Below are 25,509 nucleotides of genomic sequence, written 5' to 3' on the forward strand. Positions count from 1 at the left end.
GTCAGGTGACCCAAATGAGTCAATCACAGCGTTCCTTCCCATGGGGCCCCGTATAAAAGGGCCCCTGAGAGGAGCTCTGGGGCCTTCAGTGCTGCTGGGCTGGGAGGGCTGCTGTGGGCTGTTTATCTCTGTCTCCATGCTGCTGGAGTTCCTGCCTCCTGCTTTCACACTGCAGAAGAGCTCCGTTCGTTGGGACAGATCCCTTTTTATGTTACTCAGATGCATTGGAGGGGGTAGGGGCTGTGAGCAGAGCTTTGTGGAACGTCTCCAGAGCTGGGAAAGGGTTAAGAAAGCTGCTCAGACATGCTGACAGAGTTGTTAGAAGAGGAACTGAGGAAACTGCTCCCTCTGTTAGGAGCTACAGGGATGTTCCTGCCAAGTTAATGCTTTCAGCTCTGTTGCCTGAAAGCTGAAGAGCTGCAGAGAACACAGTAAGCCTCAAAGATCTCGGTTGAAAGGGGCCACTGCTGCTCCTCCTGAACCATGGAATGAGAGTCCCTTTGGGCAGGTGGGATGCAGAAGGAAGTTTACTGGCAGCAGAAGGTTGTCTTCTGCCCTGCTCTCACTGCACACTGGTATAACAACTGAGAGTCTCTCTTATTAGTAGGGGGAGAAAGAGAGAGTGCTTTCAATTAAAGCAGTCATGAAGGACTGTGATTCCAATCTGTCTGAATGATTGACAAGTGTGGCTCCATCCTCTCAGACAGGAGAGATGTCACTGAAGTGCTATTTCTCCAAAAAGACAAGAAAGAAAAGATTGGATTTAATGAGCATTGTTCAATCGGGAGGCAGCTCAGGAGGACAGAGACAATTAAGATAACGGGAAGTGTTTGTATGTGCAAGGGAAGGGGGCACTGAGCTGGCTGGACCATCTGCCCCGTGGCCTCCGCTACTGGAGGCAATAAGTGCTTGCAAGTTGCTAGGTTCTTATTCAGCATGATGGAATGGAAGGCAGTGAATGGGTGTATATATATGCGCCTCAGCTCTACTCTGCTTTGATCTGTATGTTTTGCGTAGACTATAAGATGGTGATACAATGCAAAATAGAGTGCACAGCGACACAGCTTGAGAGATTATTGTTCTGCATGTTCTCTTTCTGCATAAGCATAGGTGCTGGCAGACTCCGGCTTGGCTCTGGGTCAGAAAACACTGGCTGCTGTTGGAGGCCAGTCACAGACAGTTATGGAAGTGGTTTGGGATGGTGCGAAGGTAACTAGTTGCACAAGATGTTTTATTCTGAGGTAGAAAAAAGTCAGATGCCAAACAAGCCAGGTCATTGTGCTGATGAACTGCATCTGGAAACAGGAAATGAGCATTTTCCCAATGGCCACATCAGGGTTAGAAAAACTGGTATTTTGTTATCACTCGGGGAGATCCTGAGGAAATCAATGATTTCAGGGGTGCAAGGTTCTTCTACCTTCCAGTTTCTCTGTAGGGAAGTGAACTGGATTTGCAGCTTAAACTGATGATGCAGCTTCCAACAGCAAAGTCTTTCCTTCGCTAATGGACATTTTGAAAAACAAATTTACTTCTGAGCATGGGATTACAGGCACGGGGCAGAGTTATCTGCATTGTCTGAAATGGAGTATTTTGACCAGGACAGTAATGTTCATGCTGATGGATGGGTTCAAGACTTGTTCTGAGAGTTCCCAGCTTTGCTTTTCCCTCTCTCTGGTTGCTGTATGTGCTTGTGCTACCAAAGATCTTGGACTAGTCCTGCAGGTAGTGTATGGACTCCACTTTGCTACCATCCAGCTTGATATCTGCCTTATGTCAGAGGTCTGATGTGCAGTCTCTCTGCTTTCAGAGGACTTTGTGAAACCAGCACCTGGACAAAGAACAGCTGAATGAAGCTACGCATGGAAGAGGCTTTGGTGATGCTAGTGGAAAGCTTGTAGAACTCCAACTGGTGAAAGCGTTGACTCTCAGGCTGCTGAGCTAGTCTGTCAATCGTAGCATCCTGTATCTCTGGAGGATAGTAGCACACCCAATAGCTTAACTGATAAAAAACATTTATCAACTTGTGCCAGTCAGAAGGATGTTCCTGAGCCAGTTGGATTCCAGTCTGGCCATCACAATCCTTGCTTTTATTAAACTGATATTGTTTGTTTGTGGGAGCTGTGGGTGAGTGGCTCACCTTTCAGAGAGGCAGGGGATGAGGTCCACCTCCTCATGTGGGGTGGGGTCTCAGGAGACGTACATCAGCTCTGTCTGCTACTTGCTGTTACTGCCTGTTGTAGCTGTCACCACTGAGATTGGTTTCGATCCAGGATGAGTGATATTCTCAGACAGTCCTGCCTTGTCTTAAGGATCTGACTTTACTCAGGAAAATAAATGATGCTACCATGTGTGTGTCTGAGCACAGACTATTAAGCAGGAGTCATCAGGGATGGAATGAAAGGCGCTTTTCCTCGAAGTATGGCTGTACAGCAAAGGTACTGTACCAAATAGACTGATAGTGCTGCTTTACAGTGAATGAATGAGAGAAATGCAAGGGCAGCTTCATGTGGGCTTTTCCACTGCTTTTCTAGGCAGAAGAGACAACAGAAAGAGGATGGTAGGTGATCAGAACAGGGAACAGTCGAGATTCGAGGTATTAGGCAGTAAAATTATTCACTGGAGACTTTCAAAACCTGCCTGGTTGCAATCTTGTGTAACGTGCTCTAGGCAATCCTGCTTGCAGCAGAGGGTTTGGACTAGATGATCTTCCAACTCCAGTCATTCTGTGAATGAGTGAGCTGACTTTGATCTCCAGATGATGTGATCAAGGACTCTTTAGCAGAGTTCATCTTCTGTAACATTCATGGTTTTCTGACTGGGAAAAGCTTTGGTAGGATACTGGAGAAGATTCTCAGTGGTACAACTGGTAGTGGGATACAGAGTACCAAAGCAACACCAGGTAGAAATAACAGGAAAAGATGAACTTCATACCCTAGCTGGCTCACAACACCTTCCCAGAAAAAAAAGGCTGATGATTGATGAACAGCTCTGATTTTGTACCATTGCAGTGCAGCGTTAGCAGGGATTAACCAAGTTGGCAGTGATCAGCATGCCAGGAGCGCTTGTATGCCACTGGCAGGTGAAGTTACGTGTCTGTGGCTGTGCGTGTAATGACTGCTGTATATGTGTTATACAGATAGGTTTTTAAGAAGATATTAAAATTACAAATTTGGTCCAAAAAAGTTAGATAAGGGCAGATTTATAGCTGACTGGACCGCTCTAATTCTGTTCATCTACACATCAGCCCTGTGACATGGTGTGCCCCAGTGTCACATAGGATATCAGGGAAAGCCAATGTTAGAGCTCAGCTCTTCTAAATTTTAGGCAGGCACCTTAACGCACATCTCCCCTTGAGGTGGACCACATTGCTTTGCCATTTTGTGCCCTGAAAAATGCAGGGATTTTGTGTAATAAGCTGTGCGTGATTGCTTCAGTGCATCAGAACACACACATACCTCTTACCTTTATTCGTTTGGATGCCGTGTATACCTCTCTATGTGGGCACACTTACATGAATGTGTAATATAAGCACCAGGGAATCCACTCAGAAGAAAACCACTACTCTGTATATATCTACAATATTATTAAAAATATTGAGTTAATAAATACATGTTCTTGACAGTTGCATTTAGGAACCATCTATTAGGCTTGGCATTCATTAGGTGGGGAGAAGTCCAATCAGATTTCACTGACTCAACAAAGCCGCCTATAAATTGTGGGCTGTTTGTTCTGACGTTTGATGAATTATTCTTCATAATCCACTGTCTGCTGCGATAAATCTAATCTTTCAGTTTTTGCTGTCTTAATAATTCTCGGAGCAACACCGTGACATTTTGTTTTTGTAGAGGGGATAGAAAGGCTGGGACAATGGAAAAAAACCCTCATTTGCTTTCAGGGAAGTAGATTGCTCTACTCCAAGGTAATGTTTGCTCATGCCTAGAATTCTGGTCTTGCAAACTTGCAGGGATCAGTCCTTGGTGCCATGGGCGGTTATGTGTATGTTCATGAAAAGATGACCAGCCTAGGATGAGGTTCACATTCCTTAAACCTAGTCCAGGAAGGGCATTCAGACTTTTGAGATAAGTAGGGCGCTAATGCCAATAAATTGAATTCCAATAGTTGTGGGAGTCACAAGCTGTAGAAATGCTGCATCAGACATAGAAATGAGTAACTTTTTAGCTATTCTGACATGTGAAATAGAGGGGACATTGTACTAGGCAGTGTTAAGGTGGCAGCTGCAGCCCCTAGAACTACCCTGGGAAGCCAGCTGTCTTCCCTGCTGTAGTTGTGTTGGTCTGTTTTCCAGCAAGCTAACAAATCCCGTTATCACAGGGCCCAGTGCTGTCTCGGTGAGGAGGCTGCAGACAGCATGATCCCTGTGTAAATCTCAGAAAGCTCCTCTAGACTGAACTCACCTTAGCAAATTGTCAGCCATGGAGCCATGATTAAGAGGGGACTGTTCAGTTCTGTGTCTATTAGGAATGGAAAAAAACAGGTGAGTCACCTTGTCAAGGGAATTCCATTGGAGAATCACAGCAGAAGGAGATGTGCAAAATTTACCTACCTTAATCACTTTTTTGCTGTCAGCTTCTGCCATGGACCTGTCTTCCAACTGTATGATTCCCTTTGTCCTGAACGGATTTACAACAACTTCCCCATCTGCATCTTCCTGTGCTGCTGCAGGACAGCACAATGCTGGGAGACTGTGAGCTGCTCCTGTTGTTAACAGAGCTCTGTTGGATCATGGCCTGGGATGAGTATCCTGAAGGCAAGAAGTTCAAGTTAATCCTGCTTTACCTCATGGGGCCCTGCTGAAATAGCAGGCCCTCTCATAGGTAGCTGTTCTCCAGGTACAAAATGCAAGACTTGGGAGCACTTACAGTATGCTGTGATCAGTAGAGGAGATCTGCTCTGAAACTATGGTTGAGGTTTTGAGTGTTTTGCTTTGCATTGCTTTCTGGTGGTAAGAGAATAGTATCATCCCTGTTGGGCCCCTTTTTGTGAATTATTTTGAGTGGCTATGATGAGTGAAGCTGTGGAGCACAGTGAAACATCTGGAGATTGCCTCTGTCTGAGGTGGTCTCAGCTCTTGCTGCTTGCTCCTCAAATGTGCCGGACTCTGACACGGTCTCCTGACATGGGCGTATTTACAGTCAGTTCTGGCATATTTACTGTGCTTTTGGTAACAGAAGCGACTTCATCATCTGAAAATCACATAACAGACATATTACCCTGTTACCCTGAAGACTGAACCACTTCCAGCTGTGATTCCCCCATACCCTTTCTGATCCCAGAAACTTAAAGAGTCTATCAGTAACTTTCTAGGCTGTCAAACAGCAGCTGAGTCCCAGGCTAGCAGCAGGTGAAACGATTCCTGTGTCCTCCATCCTGCTGGCATTGAGACTAGTCAGTCTAGTGGGCAGAGCTTCTGGTGAGTATAAGGGTGACACTACAGATCAAACCAAAAGCTGAAGCCCACCAGTCTATGTCCTACTGTAGCCCGTGCTGGCTAAGAGACAAAGGCTATAAGAACATGGCAGTCATACAGTTAAGTTTTACCTGGTATGGTCTTCCTGCTTCCAGGAATGTGAAGGCTAGAGATTTCCTGGGCCAGAGATTGTTTCCTGATGTTTAATAATTTGTGATTAAATTTTTTCATTGACTTATTTACCCACCTGGACTTCAGGTATTCATAGCATCCTGTGGCAATGAGTTCCACAGCTGAAGTGGTGTGGAGAAGAAATATTTCTTTTTGTTTATTTTAATTCTGACATCTGGTAATCTTGTGTGCTAGTCAACAGTTTGCTGCTCCTGAGTTGTTCTGTGAACGAGCATTCACAATCTTGTTCTCTGTGACAGAAGTGATTTTACAGAGCTCTGTGACATTCCCTCCCCATTGTCTCTCTTTCCAGACTGAGGAGCCCTTTGAAGTCCTGGGAAATATTTGAAGGCAGTTTTGAAATGCTTTGGTGAAGGACTCTCTTCCCCTGAGAAATGCTGAGCATTTGAAAATCTCACTGACACCTCATGTACTGGACTGGTTCAGCTCTGGCAGAGTTGAGGAAAGGTTCTTTGTAAGTGGTTGTGGAAAACCAGAATCTTCCATACTGGCCTGGACTCTGCTGGAAACCTCCTTGATAGGACTCATAATGCAAAGTATTCTTACTTAGACCCCCACAGTGGCTTCATTGTGTCTGGACCACATGCAGGAGTGTGGAGCACCATGCTGGAAGGGCTTCAGCCTACCAGCTAAATAGGGCTGAGCTGTTGAGACACCTTCTGTTAGTGATCCTGCATCCCACTGCAACTTAAATTTCACCTGAACAGCGTGGTGACACAGCCACTGTTCATCTGCTGTGGTTGCTACAGCAGAGCGAGGCCACCACGTTCCACTCAAGATGATGTTACGTAGTACTGGGGCAGGAAGGGGCTGCCTGGCTTCGGCTTCTGCTCCAGGGTACCTTGTCAGCAGCCTTTCTGAAGAGGGAAGGAAGCATACCTCTCTCTGGAGTGGGCAGGTTGAAAGCAGGCAGTAATATTTGATTATTTGCTGCAGCACATGGATATAAAGAGGTTGGGATTAAGAGGCAATGTATTTCAAAAGAAATTAGCTAGCAAGACATGCACATTTAATGTTTGTGGTTCGGAGATTAACACATCAGGCTGGAACTTGGGATATCTGGGTTAAATCCCAGCTCTGTCAAAGACTTCTCAGAACATGCTGGGCAGGTCATGTAAGGTAATACTTTCAGAAAGGACTCAGGATTTGGGAGCTTAAATCCAATTGACTTTCAGTAACTTTCTAAGTGTTTAAGGACAGGATTCACAAAAAACAGTGAGGCATTCTGATGCTCAGCATTGCAGCATCAGCTCACATGTGCCACAGGACTTGGGCAGAGCAGTGTGCTTTGGGAAGGCACTTCAGCGTGTGAGGAGAGCTATAGGTGACAACTGGGAACTCCTGGAAAGCATGAGTTTGTGCAGGGCCTGTGGTGACTGAGCACCTCATACAATGGTGCTCTGGGCTTAATGATGGTCTCTAGGTGCAGCCTCAGCACAAATACATACTAATAAGTGTCTAAGTAGATAGATCCTGTAAGAGCTCTTATATCTGCTCCCTGAGGTCTGAATACTAATACCAACAATCATGAAAAGATTTTGCATATTTAAAATTAAATGAGCTTCGTTCTTTAGGATTAAACAGTCAAGGCTGCGTTTCCAGCCAGTGAAGTACAGCGACACATTCATTTGCTGGTTGAGCACATGCCTGAGGGGGAGCTGGCTGTGCAGAAAGGTAGTGCGGAAAAACACTGCGTGCAGGGACACCCCTCACCTGTACAGCTGTAAACTTGCAGCTGGCTATCCTGCTCCTTTGAAAGAGCAACCCTAAAGTTCCTTTTCCCTCTTTTAAACCTTTATTAAACCTGTCTGGAAACTGTCCTTGTTTCATCTCCTTGCCCGGAGTTGGTAATAGCTGGTTTGATAAGGCCCTTTGAGACCAGCTGTGGCCTGGAAGAGAGTTCCTTAAGTACTGTGTCAGGTGGGCTCCGAGACTGTCCCAGACCCTTGCTCGCTAATTATCTGTCCTGGAAATGATGGTTAGAGTTGTTGTTCAGGGTGCCTATTGGCAGGGCGCTTGTGAGCAGTAAGAGCCTGCTCCCTGCCTGTGTGAACTGGGCAAAGGCACCTTCCCTTGGGAAGGACCCTGCTCTCCAGCAGGCACTGTGGCAGCCTGGCTCACCTCTTCTCTGCTTCCATGCCTTACAGCCTCTTTTTGGTTTTTTGTTTTTGCCTGTCTGGGACACGCAGCCTGCATCAGAGGCGTTATCTGCCTTCTGCGAGCTGTGAAAGGACAATTTCATAATGAATGAGGGTGATTGGCTAAGTGGGGGGTCCTGGAGCCCAGCCGTAATTGTGCTGCTGCTTTATCTCAGCCTCACACCTGCTCCTGTAATGGCCTGGCTGTGATCTGCTCCCTCCCTCGTGTGCACACCCCACCCTTCTGCTGGGAGCGGGGCCATCCCTTCTCTGGCCCTGTTGCAGTCCCTCACCTCGCTGCCCTGCCCTGGCCCGCAGCCTGGGGCTCTACACAAATTCCCCCTTGAATTGCAGCAGGGCCGCTGGCTGGCTCTGAGGGGCTTTCACGTCCTAAATAACAAGTTTTTAAGTGAAATCCTTCTGCCCAAAAGAACTGCTAGAGACAGCTTTCTTTAAATTGTATTTATTTAGAAAACATAGTCACACAAGAATATTGTATATATTATTCCTGCCAGAGGGAATATGTGCAGCTTTTTATTTTGCCCCGCATGCATGCAGTACTGGTGAAAATGGTTGGATTGACCATGTAGGCAATTAAAAGCTTTTGAAATCCCGAGCAGATGGAATTTTATCAAATTTATGTGTGCTGTTACTAGTAGATTCAGGCCAGTGAACTCCGAGTTCTATGCTTTAACCTTTGGAGAATGTTACCACTCTTGTGACAGAAAGTAATACTGGGTGCTACTTTGTAACATGAGGATGTGGGGTAGTGAGAGAGGTGAAGAAAGCCCTGTCGTGACTTCGTGTGTCAAATTCTGTGTATTTTTTCCTTCCTTACTGGATCTTGTAACCCAACATGCTCCTGGCCACCACTTAACAGATCCTCTTTTCAGCTGACAGACAAACATCACGTAAAGGGAAAAGTCCCTGTGTCTTGAACACCTCCCTTGAGCCATCTCTCATCCTGTAGGTTCTTCTTTCTTTTTACTAATCTGAAACGAGAATCTCAAAATCCAAAAGTGAGAGAAAAAAGAAAGGGGAGGAGGGGAGAGAGAAACCCCTTTTTTCTCTTGAGACACAATTGTCAATAGGTTTGAGTTATGGACCTGCTGTAATTAAAACCCACATAACTAGTTGTTTTTAAATGCAGTTGTTTTACTTAATTGATTTTGCTGCCAGGACAAAATGGAATTAATTAAATAAATAAAATCACCTTCCTAGTGAATTACTGGAGGCAGCTGAGTCTGTGTTGGGATCTAATTGCTGCAAATGCTCCAGTTTGCTGCTAGCAACAGTTTTCTGTGGAAGGGGCTGGAAGATAAGTGGTAGGGTGGTGTGGGAGGGGGCGCATTCCCTGGCAGCTGCAGGAGGGAACAGGCTGCTCCTGTATAGTATTTTTCTTCCTTGTCAGCAAAAAGAATATTTGCTTAACGCTTTGCATGAAGACTTCACTTAGAAGGTCTTTATTCATATTTAATTACTAGCTCGCTGCAGCTCCTATCTTTAATTACCTTTTAAAAAGCAGGTTACAAAAATGCACTGACATTCTTTCTTTTTTGCTGCTGCCTAAATTACAGGCTTCTCAGCTGCTCATCTGAAGTCAAGTCCAGCCTTCAGGAAGGGTGGGACAGGTTCCTTTTGTTGACTTCTGGATACCTCAGAGCTTGTCTTGCACCTTTCTCTACAGAGCAAAAGAGAAACCCTCAATTAGCATTGCATGAACTAGCTCCTTGCCTGAAGCCACATAACCATGTTGGTGCTCTCTCTGAGCTAAATAACTGTGTGAGGTGGCCTGACGGGTCAGCCAGAGAGGTACCACACTACTGTAGTAAGAGTGTTTCTGGAGCCTGAGCTGCCAACTGCTGCGCTGGGAGTCTCTGGCAGGATGCTGTATTATGCAGGCTAGACCCTCACCCATTGCCTCGCCCATATCTGTCTCGGTTTTTGCTTCCTGGGCATCCTCCTGGTAAACCCACTTCTTCATCTGCAACTTTCCTTACAGTGTAGTCCTGAGTTTCACAGCCAGAGCTGCTAATAATTTCCTCTCCTGCCCACACAGTGTTTTGCTGTCCGCACTTCATGCTTTTTCTGAGCTGAGAGCACTGGTTACTTTTATTGGAGCTGTGAAAAAGCCCATCATATAAAACATGTTTTCAGACCACGCCATCAGATGTGCAAACTGCAATTTTTGTCCCCCTGCCTTGAATCCAGCCCTTGCCACTGCTTCCATTCATGTACTGGCTTTCGCCAGGTCAGCTAGCTGACTGTAATGCATGGCAATACGCACCATCGGATTTCAGCGGGCAACGGTGGATGGTATTAAATATCTGCAAAGGAAATAAGCGCAAAGGGCCAGCTGTTGGCTTCTGCACCCAGCAGCAACCAGGGTTGCGGACCATAATCACTCAAATGCATTTTCAGGACAGCTTGGAGGGGTCCATCACATGCTGCGTGGATACTCCATGTCCTAGATGAAATGTGCTGCTGGGGCTCTGCTGCAGGTTTCCATAAGCAGAGTATCTCCATGGCACTTTCGTGCTTGGTGGGCTTCACTGGGAGGCCAAGCAGTGACAAGGCTCAGTCAGGGACGGAGGAAGGATGAAAGGGCTGAGCCCGCACAGCTTTAGCACATGCTGTCTCTGGCCTGTGGGCAGGACTTTCCTTTGGATAGTCTCTGGCACCCCAGGTTAATGCTTCTTTCTCTTGTCCCGGCAGATAGAAGAACTCTTCGTGAGTTTTGAGGATACGCCCTTGGGAGCAGCTTCACTGGCCCAGGTGCACAAGGCAGTGCTGCAGGATGGAAGAACGGTGGCAGTGAAAATCCAGCACCCAAAGGTCCAGTCTCAGAGCTCCAAGGATATTTTGCTCATGGAGGTAAAACTACCTGTTGACTTTGACTTACAGAGCAATTGCCATTTAAACGTGTGGGGGCCATGTTCACCCATGGTGTAAGCAGATATAACACCACCATCCTATAGATTTGAAACTTCCACAGAGGTAAATGCTGTCTGATGGGAATAATACAGAAAGTTGGTGAGGATTGCAGTGTGGATGATTGTGTAGATGGGGAAACTGAACAAGAGGATAAAAGAGGAGAGCAGGAAGAGAAGACTGGTGAACATCAGTGACATCAGAATAAGCCTATATGAGATTTAAGAACTAGAGAATGAGTCCTGAAGTCTCTCTTCAGTCTGTGTGCCCATTAACTGGTTAATTGAGGGAAGAGATGCCGTCCGTAGGGACCTTGATGGGCTTGAGAAATGGGCCAGTGAAAACTAGCTTCAACAAGTCAAAATGCAAGGTCCTGCACCTGGGCCGTGCTAATCCCAGGCACAAATACAAACTGGGCACAGAGTGGCTTGAACGTAGCCCTGAAGAGAAGGATTTAGGGGTGTTGATAGATGAGAAGCTCAACATGAGCCAGCAGTGCGCTCGTGCAGCCCAGAAGGCCAACCGCAACCTGGGATGTATCAAGAGAAGCGTAGCCAGCAGGTGAAGAGAGGTGATTCTCCCCCTTTACTCTGCTCTTCTGAGACCCCACCTCGAATAATGCATTCAGGTCTGGTGTCCCCACCGTAAGAGGGACATAGATCTGTTGGACCGTGTTCAGAGGAGGGCCACAAAGATGATCCAAGGGCTGGAGCACCTCTGCTATGAGGACAGGCTGCGGGAGCGGAGACTGTTCAGTCCTGAAAAGAGAAGACTTCGGGGGGACCTAATAGCTGCCTTCCAATACCTGAAGGGAACCTACAGGAAGGCTGGGGAGGGACTTTGTACAAGAGTGTCCACTGATAGGACAAGGGGAAATGGGTGTAAGTTGAAGGAGAATAGATTTAGATTAGAGCTTAGGAAGAAATTCTTCAGTATGAGCGTGGCAAAACTTTGGAACAAATTGCCCAGAGATGTTGTGTCTGCTCCCTCCCTGGATGTGTTCAAGGCCAAGTTGGACAGAGCCTTGAGTAGCCTGATCTAGTTGAGAGGCGTCCCTGCCCATGACAGGGAGGTTGGATTAGATGATCTCTGAGGTCCCTTCCAGCCTAGGCCATTCTATGATTCTGTGATTCTATGAATTAAACTGTTCTCAGTTCCACTTGCAGTCAGGGCTGTGTGGCAAAGGGCAAATCATTCTCCATGATCAGCCTGGTTTTGTCAGTTACATTCCAATGTGGATTCAACAGTGGCTGAGGTGGCTGTGATTCTTTGTTTCTTGTTCAGAAACTTAATTCTGACCTGATTCATGCTGCAAACAAAAATACTGAAATATAGAGAGGGTCACCTAACAGGGCCAGACACAAAACTGAGGGATTCAGCTAGGAAAAAATTTCCAAAGCCTGTTTCTTGTTTGTCTCCTAAACAGCGACTACTACTCATGTTTCCAGTGCAATCCTGTAGTTTCTCCCAAGCTTCTAAGCCAACCCTTTGAAGGGAGAAACTGGAGAAAACCTGTGGCACTGCCCTGCATGGTAATAGGCAAAGATGCCAGGGATATGATAGGGAACAGGATGTGGGGATGGGGCTCAGGCAGAGGAGAGGGGAAGAGTTCGGTCTGTAAATGGTAACACTAAAGCTTTTAGCTCTCCTAATATGCATATGTCTGTATGTATGGTACAGTAATTTGCACGTCAGTTGGCAGACAGGTATGTCCATGGGACTAGAGAGGGAAAGATTAAGCTGAGGGGTTCCGATAAGTGTCTAGAGGGTACTGCTGATGCAGTGACATGCAGTTCTCCATCACAGGAGGTCAGGAATTAAAAGATCCTGCCAAGACCCTCTCAGAGGAACACATAACTAAGGGTTCTTTAGCCAGCTAAACCACCATGCTTTGAGAAATCGTGGCTAGTCTGCAAAGGACAACTGTGGGTTCCAGCTGGAGCACATCAGTTTCTAGCTGAATATTTATTTTGAGCTTGTAGTAAAAGAATTTTTTTTGCTCAGTACAGATAGCCCAGTAGGATGGGATGTGTCTGTTTCAGTGCAGAGAACTGATTTAACTGGCTTTGGGTCCAGCTGTAGATCTGTATTTGATTCGGGTCCTGTCTAGGACTAACTGCAGTGGTCTGCCCGAGGAATTTGCTTTTCTGAGTCATCATATGCGCAGCAGTTCTCAGGGGACTTATGGCATCCTTCACTCCTGCCCAGGACAGAATGGCAGGAACTGAGCAGTCAAGGAAGAAGGATGAGCAGGTGATGAAAGACTATGAGACCGGGGCAATAAGATGATTGTATATGAGTGAGCTGAGACCTAGATCCTCCTTGGGACATTTCCCCTTTTAACAGTAGAACAGAATCATAAAATCGTAGAATCATTAACATAGGATAAGACCTCTAACTAAGATCATCAGTCCAACTGTCAACCCAACACTACTGTGACCACTAAACGATGTCCTAAAGTGCCACATCTACACATTTTTGAGCACCTCCAAGGATGATAACTGCCACTTCCCTGGGCAGCCTGTTCCAATGCTTCACCACTCTTTCAGTAATTATTTTATTTTTCTTAATATCCAATCATAGAATCATAGAACAATTCAGGTTGGAAAAGACCCTTGGGATCATCAAGTCCAACCATTGACCCTACACTACAAGTTCACCCCTAAACCATATCACCCAACACCACATCTAAGCGACACTTAAACACATCCAGGGATGGCGACTCAACCACCTCCCTAGGCAGTCAAAATCTCCCCTGGTGCAACTTGAGCCCATTTCCTCTCATCCTGTTGCTATTAACTTTGGGAGAAGAGACCAACACCCACCTCACTACAACCTACTTTTAGGTACCAGTAGAGAGTAATAAGGTCTCCCCTTAGCCTTCTCAATCCCAATTCTCTCAGCCGCTTCTCTGAAGATGTGTTCTCTAGGCCCCTCACCAGCTTTGTTGCCCTTTCCTGGACCCACTCCAGTGCCTGAATATCTGTCTTGTACGGTGGCACCCAAAAAGGTAGGTATCACAGAAAAAAATGCCCTCTCACACTATGTTGCTGTGATTGCTGGCTGTACTGGTAAGAGACATTTAAACAAATCTTTTTCGACTGCTTCCTGTCTTTTCTGATTTTAGACCTATCCTTCTGGGAAACTTGAAACTAGAGCAGTGTATTTCCTTTTGGCAATATAGTATTGTCCTTCCTCTACAGACAGTCTAGTTTGGTGTCCTTGAGATCTGTTGTGTACACACAGCTATGGGAAAATATCTCACAACATGACACACACAGTCTTGTTCTGAGTCTCTTGTGGAGCGTTGGTTTATGTGCATCGTCATAGCCTTGCATGGGTCTATTTTTGTGTAGGCTGCACTAAAAGCCAGATTATGTGCTCTGAAATTCTGGTCCTTAAGAATCAGACAGACGTTGCAGCTGGGTAAGAGGTTGATTTAGATATTGATGGAGATTGTCTTATTTAGAGACTGATGGCAAGGAGTCTGAATGGGAAAAGGTAGCTGGAAAATTCCTGAATTCACCTGAGGTTTTGTAGCATCAGTGTCAACTCTTTAAAAATCAGCACACTATCGATATATCCAGAGAGAGATACCTCACTATTGTTCTTGTATCAATACTTATTTCAAGACAATTTGTTAGACAGATGTCAGAAAAGGTCCAGGCCCAATACCTGCTAAGCATGTTCCTGCTGTTGGTTTAGCTAACAAATCAATTCAGAAGAGCTTTTAAAGAAAGCAAAAAACAATGTATGAATTTTCTCACATCAGGCACCAACGTTATAATCCTGCAGCCCCTGTAAAGTTAATGTACACATTCACGAAGATAGCTGGTTACATTTCATCCAGGTGACATAGATTTGAAAGGATTTATGCCTCTAGATATAACGGTAGAAAAATCATTCAGTAGTGTCTGGAACCTGGTGATTACATTTTTAAAGGAACATGGAGTTTGGAACTTCTATTTAGATAAGAGAAGTAGAAACAGGGTAGAGAACAAACATTTTCACACAGCTGAACAGGAGCAGTGATATTTCATAAATTTATTTGTTGTCATATATTTTAATGATAGCAGCTTTCTGTGTGTGTTTTGAATGTTCCTCCTGCAATGCAGGAATTCCCAATTGACAGTGGAGATCTAGAAAGGGAAACTGTCCAGGAACACACACTGACAAGTCGGTTTTCATTTTCAGATGGATGTACAGAGCAAGTAAGGTAAAGACAGAAAAGTGGATTGCATTTTCACATTTTATTCTTGGTTTATGACTCAAGTAGTTAAAAAAATCCAAACAAATTATTTTCCTTAACTTATGGTCCAAATTGTCAGCTTGTGTAAATTCGTGACGCTAGTTGAGAAACTGGCCCCTCATTTGAACAGAAAGCATTCTTGGCTGCTGTGCAGTTTTGATTATGCCATCCGATTGCATGATCTTGATTTTCTTCAAGAAGGACACCTATCATTCACTCCTTAAATGTTGTTTTAGGCCGAAGTTTCCAGGAACCATTTGGCTGGACTTTTCAAGGCCCTGTGCAGCTGAATCCCTAATTTCTTTAAGAAGAAGAGAATGCCAGGTAGTGGATATTTAGAAAACACCACCTCGGCATTGCTAAGGATGGCTGTGACTGACACTGAGGAACAACTTGGCCTCTGACCACTGCCACAAGTGTCCTTTGAAGATCTGTATCCAAACTCCACTGTCTGCTCTGAACTGCCCAATGGATTTTCTGTGACAGCAAAATTTTTGCCCAGCAGTAGAAGAAGTAACATAGAAGCAGTAGAAGAAGTAACATAGAAGCAGTAGAAGAAGTAACATAGAGGTGACAAGTTGTGCTTTAGCTCTTCCTATTTGCCATTATCTGAGGGCTGTTCAAATGAAACCAAACAGTGGCCTGCAGAATCATGGGACTCGGAAGAAAGTTGCTCCTGAGCCATGCCCTTGGTGAGATCTGGCCCTGTGGTCTCCTGTCCAGGGCTTTCTTCTCTTACTTCTAGGCAGCTGGTCTCCCTTTGGTGTCTGTGCCATCATTTAACTCCTAGATGCACTTGTGTGGAAGGGCAAGCCAAAATGTGTGTTGCACGACCAAGCCATGACATGATGTGTTGTGTTATGATACTCCAGGGACCCTACAAGCACTTGGCGTGCCAGCTGATTTTTGGTTTTTTTTGACTGTAACTTACATGGAATGTTCCCATCAAAACAACACTGGGTATAATAGCTGCATGATTTTGGAGCTAGGGTGCAGCTGATTGTTTCCTTGTTCTCAGGTTCTCCTCTTAGTTGTGAAGCAGATCTTTCCAGATTTTGAGTTCATGTGGCTGGTGGAAGAAGCTAAGAAGAATCTCCCCTTGGAGTTGGATTTCCTCAATGAAGGCAGAAATGCTGAAAAGGTTGCTCATATGCTCAAGAACTTTGACTTCCTGAAGGTGAGGGAACATGTATTTCTCTGTATGTTTGTGCGTTAATAGTCTCAATTCATGCGTCTTGTGCACCTCATTAACCTCCTGGAGGAACCATACAGAGGGAGAATGGAGTTCAGCCCTCTGTGTTGTTCATCCTAGACTGCTTTGCTGATACAGACCAGAAACTTCTCTGAGACATGTTTCTTCCTTCTCTGTTTCCTATAGGCACTGTTTGTTGAATGGGTGGTGGCCTGGAGCCAGCAATCTCTGGAGCCTGCTACTTATTTTCCCAAATGCTCTTTCTGAACTTGTCACAGGCAGAGACTTGTGAATTTGCCATTCTTTAATGAGCCATCTGATGGTACCTTTTCCTGGGCTTTATCTCAGCTGAGGGCAAGAAATGAACATAAAACAGAAAAGCTAGATGGAAGCTGATGATGTCAAGTAGGATTTGGGGACACTATCTCAGGAGGAAGCATGCTCATATAAATCCTTCCTCTTTCAAAAAAGCATATTCTTACTCTGGAATTGAACATACATCTTTCATACACATCCAGTGTTACACATCATGTTACCTTCGTACACAAATTCAACTACACACATATTGTGCTCTTCCCCAGTGACACTCTTACCCCACCTCCCCTGCTACACGCTGACTAAGGTCACTGACAAATGTCTCAAGTCCAACCAGACATGGACGCATCTTATTCTTGGCAAGACATAATAAGCTCACATCTTCAAACTCGCACGTGCACAAATCTTTTGCTGATATACATGAGGCACAAGCCTCCCCTGTCTGCATTCTGGAGCTACACAAGTATGGTCAAGCACAGATAATGCTGTGGGCGCAGACGCTGACAGAACTGCATTTGCACATACACAGAGGCAACAAAAAATGCGTGCTTCTTTGGACTCTCCTGCATACAAAATGAGGTTTTCACCTCCTATTTATGCAGGAGTATCAAGATGGAAGTGGCAGATATCTGAAATGAGGTGAGTTTTTCTTAGACTTTACAGGCCGATGCATCAATTTTTAACTTGCTTCCTCCATGCGAGGGATATAATTCTTTGTCACCTGACTCCAGGCTTGGGGCAGTCGTTTTGGAGTCGAGTGGCAGCACTGGCCTTACTGTAGACACACATAGCTAAAAGCCACCAAGCTAGAGAAGGCCAAAGGCCAATAATTTTGCTGAGTGGGTGCTTATCAGAAGTGATGCACCTTGGATAACTCTATCTGTTGCAGCTGTAACTTGGATACTGTGAAGTAAATCCCCATGGAGATGGCCAATCACCTTCTTGCTGGGTTAAGGAGTTATCATGGTATCAATATGTGTAATGATAACAAATGACTTGAGATGGTTAAATAATGGGTCCTCACATCTGACTTGGCAATTCAGAGACATGTTCATCACCCACAGGCAACGGAAGAATTGGGCTCTCATATCACTAATTTTCCTAAACATGCTAAAAAGCTGAGAAGTATATTTTGTGCTGTGAACCTCTTTGAGCTTTTAAAACCAGAGATAAGTTGTTGCACTAGCATTGCAGCCAAACATCTGTGAGTTTTTAAAAAAATCGCTGAAGAATTTAGCTGTGAGAGATGCATCTCCAAGAATGTGGCTACTGCTTTATAAGCCCACTCTAAATCTTGAGGCAGGAATGGATGTCATCTGAAATGATCTAGGGCAGCAGAGATCAGTGGGCTAGATGGGCTGAGGAACAGTTAGTTTTGGAGTTGGTTTGCTTTCTCAGCAATCTAACTGTAGAGAATGGGCATCCAGATAAGCAGGGAGGATTGCAAGTAACTGAATCACCCTTGCCCACAGTGGATCTCTGGCATCAAAGTCTATGCAAGGTTAACATGCAAAGTATGCCCGAAGTGTTGAATGGTGGGACTGAGGGATGTTGGAATTGTTCAGCAAGGAAGTCTGACCTAAAACAGCACACACATAGTGAGGTAGAAGTGGGTCACACTGATAAAATGGTCTCTCTAGAGAGGAACAGTGGAGCAGACAGACAGTTTGTGAGGGATCAAGACGCTGTCAGTAGTTACAAGCAGAATATAAAACAAATTCAGGAGTTAGAATGAGCTACAGTGGCCTTCGTGGTTCCCCTGGATTTTGTTGCATGATGTAGACAACACCTCTTGCTTCTTCCTGTCTTGCCCGAAGGTGCTGGACCCTTGCTGTGTGCAAGTCCTGAGTCTGTGGCCAAGTGAGACAGGTGAGGAGAAGGGGGCTGCACAGCTGGGTCTCTCTGTACAGGATCCCAAGTGTGCACCTCGGCACTGGGACACAGTAATAGGAATGGGTGAAGCTCCCTTATATTTTTCATAAAACGTACCTGTGTGGCTTCACCTATGTGCCAAGGCAAACCCAGACAGCGTGGGAGATTGGTCAGCACAGTGATGTGAGGAACATCCAAAGGGAACTCCTGGCACTAGGGACTTCAGCATGGAAAGAATTTAGCTGGAGAGAGAGGCTGGAAAAGAGGGAGCCGTCCTGAACGACACCTGCATCACTGCCTCCCTAGGTGATACCAGGCCTCTTACTGGTACCAGACTCAGCCTGATTTACTGCAGATTGAATGAAAAGTGCTTTGACGTTTTACACTTGTTACTGTGTCACGTTGGCAATAGGATAGTTAAGGGTCTCCCAGGGATTCTATGACAAGCCCCTTATTTGTGACACATGATTTTTCTCCTGGTTCAGTTGCAGATGGCCTTAGTATGCAGAGTTTGTCAGCTCAGAGGCATTTGTGTTCCAAGGGGTGCTGCAGAGATGCAATTTATGATGATGACTTACATTTTTAAAGCTGCATAAGTGGGCCCTGTGCATAGTAAACGAGATGCAGTTCCTGTCTAAAGGACCTGAGTGCATGATTCAGGGACTTGCAATAGGTACTAGCTAATCAGCCCAGCCAGAGCAGATAAGAAAACCTTCAGATATCAGTGGGAGTGGGAGGTGGTCAAAATCTTGTAGAGCATAGCCAGAAATCTTGCTGGAGGACAGATCCTGCTGCCATTGAATTGGCGTATTGCCCTTGCATGCATTGCTGCTGTCCTGGGGAAGAGGCTACTAGATTTACCTCCCTTGTGCTCAGGAAAAAAGCAAGTCCTCACTTCTGTCTCTTCCATTTTTACTCCTTTTCTGGGTTGTGTGTGACATATTCTCCTTGCTTTCCCAGCCTATTGTTTGACCTAACCCACCTGTTCCTGTTTCAGGTCCCCAGGATCTACTGGGAGCTCTCATCAAAACGCGTTCTGCTCATGGAGTTTATGGAAGGGGGACAAGTGAACGACAGGGCCTACATGGAGAGGAATGGCATCAATGTCAATGAGGTAGTTCCTCAGCCATCGGAATTGGGTGTCGTGGGCGATGCAGAAGTGATGTTGCCATCAGCTGATGCTGGTGCAAAATGGAGTGTGACAAGACAGGAGGGGACAGGAAAGGAAGCACGTATGGATGTGAACAGAGCGATCAACGTGAAAGATCTCAATTTTTGTGTTTCTGGGAAAAGTATGTAACCCCTTTTGGAGAACAGTGTCCTGTAGGCTGCATAGCTAGAAAGATCTTCAAGGAGATGAATGATGAAAGATGACCATGCTATCGTATTACATATGGCCGTGGTTGGTTCCAAGATGGCAATTCCTGTTATCCTAAAGGAGCAACTTCAGCTTCTGATTCTTTTTGTCTCCCTTTTTTGCCTTGTTTTTCTTCTGCATTAGTGTTCTCCTGGACAAATGCATGGGATGTAGCTTTTATATCCTGGCAGCTATCACCTTATACAGGAGATTCAAGTCTTATTATGATCGCGGTTAATAGAGTGTTGCAGCCTTAGCCTTGGTGCTTTGCCTAATATTCTGACATAAGTTGTTTTCTTCTGGATGCAACATTTTTTTTCTTTGCTTCCTGGTCCTGCATTACTGTGTACTTCTACAATCCTTCATTAAACAGTTAGCAGATTTCATCCCTGCAGAGAGGCTACATTTCCCTGACAAGTCAAATAGTTTGTATGTGTAGCATGAAGCTGGCAGACACTTTGGATTTTCTGTAACTTGAAAGATTCTTTTATTCGAGAAGGTAATACTTCCCAGAAGGGCTGAGAATGTGCGAGGGAAAGGGTTTTGAGCCTTTGGACAGTGCGTCAAGCCACCCCTCCCAGCCAGTGAGTGCTGACTGAGGCACTGCTGCTTGCCTTTTCCCTTGTGCCCTATCCATGAGCCTCAAAGCTGCATTTGGTTGACTGGCTATCAAAGAGCTACGGCATAAAATCAATTGCACTTAATCTATCTGTCCACTTACTTCTGAAATCTGAATGCTGCTTCTTTCTCTGCTCTTCCTCCTCTCTGTTCCCTTTCTGTGGCAGAATTCACATGGCATCAGTTAGAGACATGCCAAAGACCTCTAAAGGTAGGGAAAATGCAAATTTGGTATGCCCTACAAGGAGAGAGCATGAATTGTATCTTCTCAGCTCCTGTCCTAAGACAGCATGCAGCTCCTTCTCTGCCGAGACAGCAAAGAAAGACAGGAAGAATTTGGAGCATTTGGGTCACTGGTTTTTCTCGTCTCTTTCTTCAGGGCATCACAGGGGTCATTATCAGCTGATCAGAGGTAAACAGTTCTTCCTCTGTGTCTGTTCTGTGCTGATGATCTTTCTTTGTATTTACCAAGGTAAGTACCTCAGTGATGCATCTGGTCTGCAAAGAGCACCATAATGTGACTCAAGAACATGGTAGCTCATGGATTTTGATATTGAGAGATTTTAAAAGCCTTGTCTATGGCAGAACATGCAGTCAGCTCCATTCACCCGGACAAGTCAACTGGTCAAAAGCCAAAGAGTTGTTTCTTTGAGTGAGTTTATCCTGTCCTTCTGCTATGAAGACAGAGGTCAAATCTTGCCCACAGTGCTCATGTGCAACAGTGAGTATTTCTCAAGTCTTGAAATAGTCAGAAAGGCTTGTTTTGATGCATCAGCAGGAGGACTCTTGAGCAATACGTACATTCAGAATTTGAGCTGGGCTTTCTCACACTTCTTGGACAGCAGATCCATTCTGAGATCGAGGTAGCTAGCACAGCGTAACTCCCTGGGACTTTGGTTGCTTCTTTGAGTTTTCTCAAACTGTTGGAGATAACAAAGTTTTCTGGAGGAGCCTAGGGAAAAACATTATTTGAAATCCTCCATAGCTTTCTCCAGCCAGTCAGTGTGAAAAATTCAACAACTTCAGCCTTTCGGTGGGCTATTTTGCTGACAGTATGTGCCAAAATAAAGTAGAGAAGCAGATAACTTCGGTTTGTCTAACTTGCAGAGGCTTTTGCTTATGATATGAGAGATTTAGGGTGAAAATTCAGCTCTTTTTTTTTCTTTTCATCTGTGCCTTTGGGAAAGTTGTTTTGTGGTGTCTTGGCAAATAGTTTCCATGCAGCAATGGAACCATGTATTGCTGATTCTGAGCTGGTCTCTAAACGATGGCTGAGATGTAGTTTTAAAAACGTTGTCAACAGACTTCTGCTACAGCAAACTCTAAGCCTCAGAGGTTTCTGGCAATCTGTCAGGTATAGGATGTTACTCAGCTCAGTGATACAACTGTGGTTCTTCAAATGCTCTCACTGCCTGCGCTGAGCTGTTCTTCCTTTTCTCTCTGCACCCCCTGAAATTAATGATTAACTTTTACTGATTGCCAATAAAGCAACAGGAGAAAGAAGGGAATAGTGAGCCTGCCAGAATCACGGGATGGGGAATGAGATCTTTTATCGTGACCACAGTAAGATGAGGTAGGAGCAGTGCACAGCCCAGACTTCTCCTCTGGCAAGGTGTAGCAGATGGGGACAGATATCACCAAGGTCCATTATCAGCTGCTGCTGTTGATGCCCTGGGTAAAAAACTGCATGGCATGGTGGTGAAGTGATCTAAAGGTAGCAGACACTGAAAGGAATGTGAGGAGGGGGTGGCAATCCAGATTTTGAAACTGTAACATGGCTTATAATGTGTAGCAGTTCTGGCTTTCAAGAGATGCATTAGCTCCATATAAATCATCTCAATCTATTTGATTATCAACCCCTCTCTATCATCTTATTCCATTTCGTTTTCCTGGGCGGAGGAAGAGGAGTCTTCGCTAAGCAGGATTTCTCTTGTATGACAATGCAGCCTGGAAAAGCAAGCTGAGCCTCTCTCCTCTAAATGGAAAGGATCCCTGAGGTGAAAGCTCCCTTCAAACCAGGTTACTGACATTTACTTAATACCGTCTGTAGCAGGATTATCATTAAAGCTGCCCAAAAGCACATTAATCTCTCTGGATCCGTCCAAGTGCTGGATTGTAATGGCATTTAATCAGAGAAGGCTTTGATTTCTAAAGACAAGTGCAAACACTGAAATATCTGCCTATAGAACAGTTACTTATTCATGTGCAAGTGTAGCTGAGGATGAGCATGCAGCTAGGATATTGACAGTGGGAGTGAAGGCTGGAGAGGGGAGTTATCAAGAAATGAGCTGGCATGAATTTTGAAGAAGACCAGGCCACGGCAGGGTTAAGAAGGGGGCACACCTTCCAGTTTCAAGACACAAGAGCATTTACAGTCTTGGTTTGGAAGAAGTGGATAGAGCAGGGAAGGGAGGAAAGACAGACTGAGGGGCTCTCAAGATATTTGTAGCATACTGTATGAGGGAGGGAAGGATAGCAAGGCTACTTAGAGCGTGGACTTTTAAAGAAGATCCCAAATGGCACAAATGCTCCTTTTGCACCTGATTGATTTTGCCTGATTCATTTAGAGAAACATTTTACAAATCTTAACATGTTATCTCTGATGCACTGCGTGGATCCTCCCTGTCACTGCAGAAGCTGCTGACCAGCAGGCTGTGGGAGCTGTGGAGCTCACTGATGCACTCGTGGCATGTCCTGTATTGCCTCCAGCTAACCAGCCAGCTCAGGTAGCCAAGTGGAGAGTCCCCCGTGATTGCCCTCTTTTGGGCTTGAGTCAGGGAAGGGAAGTGATGCCACATACTTCAGCTTACTAAGAGCCTAGTCATGAGCCACGGATGATTCAGAAGTCAGGAAAGTGTTTTGTCCAGCTGAGAAGTGAAAGCAAACAGCTATGGTACTTAAGATGAGCTATTGTGCACAATTATTGCCATCTGTCACCCCATCCGACTGTGGCCTTTTACTTCCTTCTGTTACTAAATGGGTTCTGCACTGGAACGGTATCTCTTAGCTCGATAAGGAGCCCTGCTACCTTCTTATGGTTGACAGCTTTGCAACTTGAAATATGCTTTCAGTGTGGGATTTACCCTTCTGCCAAGAGTCTGGAGCCGCTGCCTTGTATTTGCTAGAATTTAAGTGGGATTTCCCAGGGTGGGATCCTTTGTTAGCTCAAGTGTGGAAACCTCTCATGTCTCAAGTACTTGTGCTTGTAACACTCAAGTGTTAGATGAAATGGAGCATGGAGAGGAACACTGTTTCTGGAAAAAATGACTATTCTTGCTCTTTATACCTTCTGATTTAGTCTGGAAAGAGGTTTCCTTGCAGATTCTCCTGCATTTCCTCTTGCCTGAAGCTTAATAAAAATTCACAAGGCATTAGTAAACAATAATAGTGACTTCCGGCATTTCTAGCTTCTGAACTGTGCAGAGACACCAGGCGAAAGAGTTAAATTACACACAAACCTCTTACTGAAAGTCAATCTTGAGCATCAGTGTCAACCAACTGCTTAAGTTTCAGCAAGATGTTTTACATTAAATCCAAGGAAATATGACTACGTTTAAAGACAAGAGAAGACCATCCCCATGGCCATTTCGGGTCTAACATAGATGCAAGAAACAATTAAATAAGCAATGACTGGTCTTGTCTACCTGTGTTCTTTTGAAAGTCTGTAGAAACTTATCAGGTTAGTCCCTCAGTTCTCTGGGTGGATGAGTCAGAATATTTCTTCCCACTTAAATGCCATGGGAAATGGGGCACTGAGCAGAAGAATAATTTTCTCACTCCCCAACAGAAAGTATGGAACATGCTAGGACTACACTCCTGGAGTCCTAAAAAACTACTCCTGTATCTCAATGACATCATATGTGTCCAGACACTGCCTTGCTGTGATGCTAGATCAGTGCCTAGTGATAGAACTGCAGTAGAGAGCACTATGTTTAGATCCTTGCAAGTGGATCACAGAGGGCAGAGTGTGAAATTGGATCTCTTGCGTGTGACTGTCCTAATCTGCTATGGACAAGAGCCACTTCAGAACAGAGACACAGAGCAGGCTACAAATTGTGACTATTGTCCATCCACACCCTCTGCTAATTTGACACGGGTTTAATTGGGCAGGATTGCCCTAGCAGGATTAAGCAAACTCTTAGATGATGGCTTTAATAACAACAGCGGAAGAAAGCAAAAACCCAATACACTCTTCAATCCAATTAACCTTCGATTAAGGTTCCAAAATCAATGCTATTATTTTGGCCTGAGGAGGTAATATTGAGCCCTGAGAAATGAGCTGCACAGTGACCTTTGCTTTTAATGAGATCAATAGAAGTTAGTGTCGCCATCTCTTAAAATAATTGGCAAATATTACAGCCAAATTAAGGCCAGAGACTAGTATCTGCTACTGATCTAAAGAGACAGTCACGGATGGAGGTGGGACAGGAAGGGCTGATGTCCTATCAGGCAGTTTCATCTGGGACTTACCAGGGGCAGGTGGTGAGATCAGTTCTGTGGGACCATGTCACAGTTTTTTTTTCTTTGCCTTCATGTCACTTGGAGGCATGGAGGCAGGACTGCTCCAGCTTGATCAGAAGGCCAGGAAAGTGTCGCTGACTTTGCCTTGGTAACCCAGGATGGCTCATTACCTTGCAGCAACCCACAAACATCATATATGTGCCATCTTCTTACTGTAGGAGTATTCGTAGGCTCGAATTTGCATGCATTCTTTCCTTTCTGAGAGGTTTTTTGCTAGCTATTGTGTATTTGTGTTTGTAAAGATACTCCTCTGTGATGGATTTGCCAGTGTTTTGTTATAGGCAGGTTGCTCTGCCAGCTGGGTGTGCTGATTTTGTTATGAGGAGATTTGCATCCAAGGGCTGATGTGTGCCCAGGAGTTTGCTGCTGTGGGGCTGTATGCAAGGGAATATCGCGTGGGCTCAACAAAAGGAGCTCCTAGGGGATCATGCGAGGGCAACAGGTTTTCTAGGCTTTCAAAATGTTTGTAAATATGTCAAGGGAGAGCATCAGGAGGACGGTGTCAGGCTCTTTTCAGCGGTGTCCAATGACAGGACAAGGGCGAATGGGTTCAAGCTGGAGCATAGGAGATTCCACAAAACTTTAGAAAAAACTTTTTCACTGTGAGGATGACGGAGCACTGGCACAGGCTGCCCAGGGAGGTTGTGGAGTCTTCTTTGGAGACATTCAAAACCCGCCTGGACGCGTTCCTGTGTG

General features: G+C 45.1%; 1 protein-coding gene across 2 annotated transcripts in view; it reads left to right on the forward strand.

The window, feature by feature from the left end:
- ADCK1 (aarF domain containing kinase 1) overlaps window positions 1-25,509 on the forward strand; it is a 76,132-nt gene that overhangs the window by 38,453 nt on the left and 12,170 nt on the right. For both annotated transcript variants that reach the window (XM_009869557.1, XM_009869564.1), the window contains 3 exons: window positions 10,474-10,632; window positions 15,957-16,115; window positions 19,315-19,431. In XM_009869557.1, the coding sequence (XP_009867859.1) occupies window positions 10,474-10,632; window positions 15,957-16,115; window positions 19,315-19,431 (435 nt within the window). The remainder of the gene's footprint in view (window positions 1-10,473; window positions 10,633-15,956; window positions 16,116-19,314; window positions 19,432-25,509) is intronic.

The sequence above is a fragment of the Apaloderma vittatum genome, unplaced genomic scaffold (assembly GCF_000703405.1).
Source record: "Apaloderma vittatum isolate BGI_N311 unplaced genomic scaffold, ASM70340v1 scaffold8000, whole genome shotgun sequence".
In the NCBI taxonomy this organism is placed as follows: domain Eukaryota; kingdom Metazoa; phylum Chordata; class Aves; order Trogoniformes; family Trogonidae; genus Apaloderma; species Apaloderma vittatum.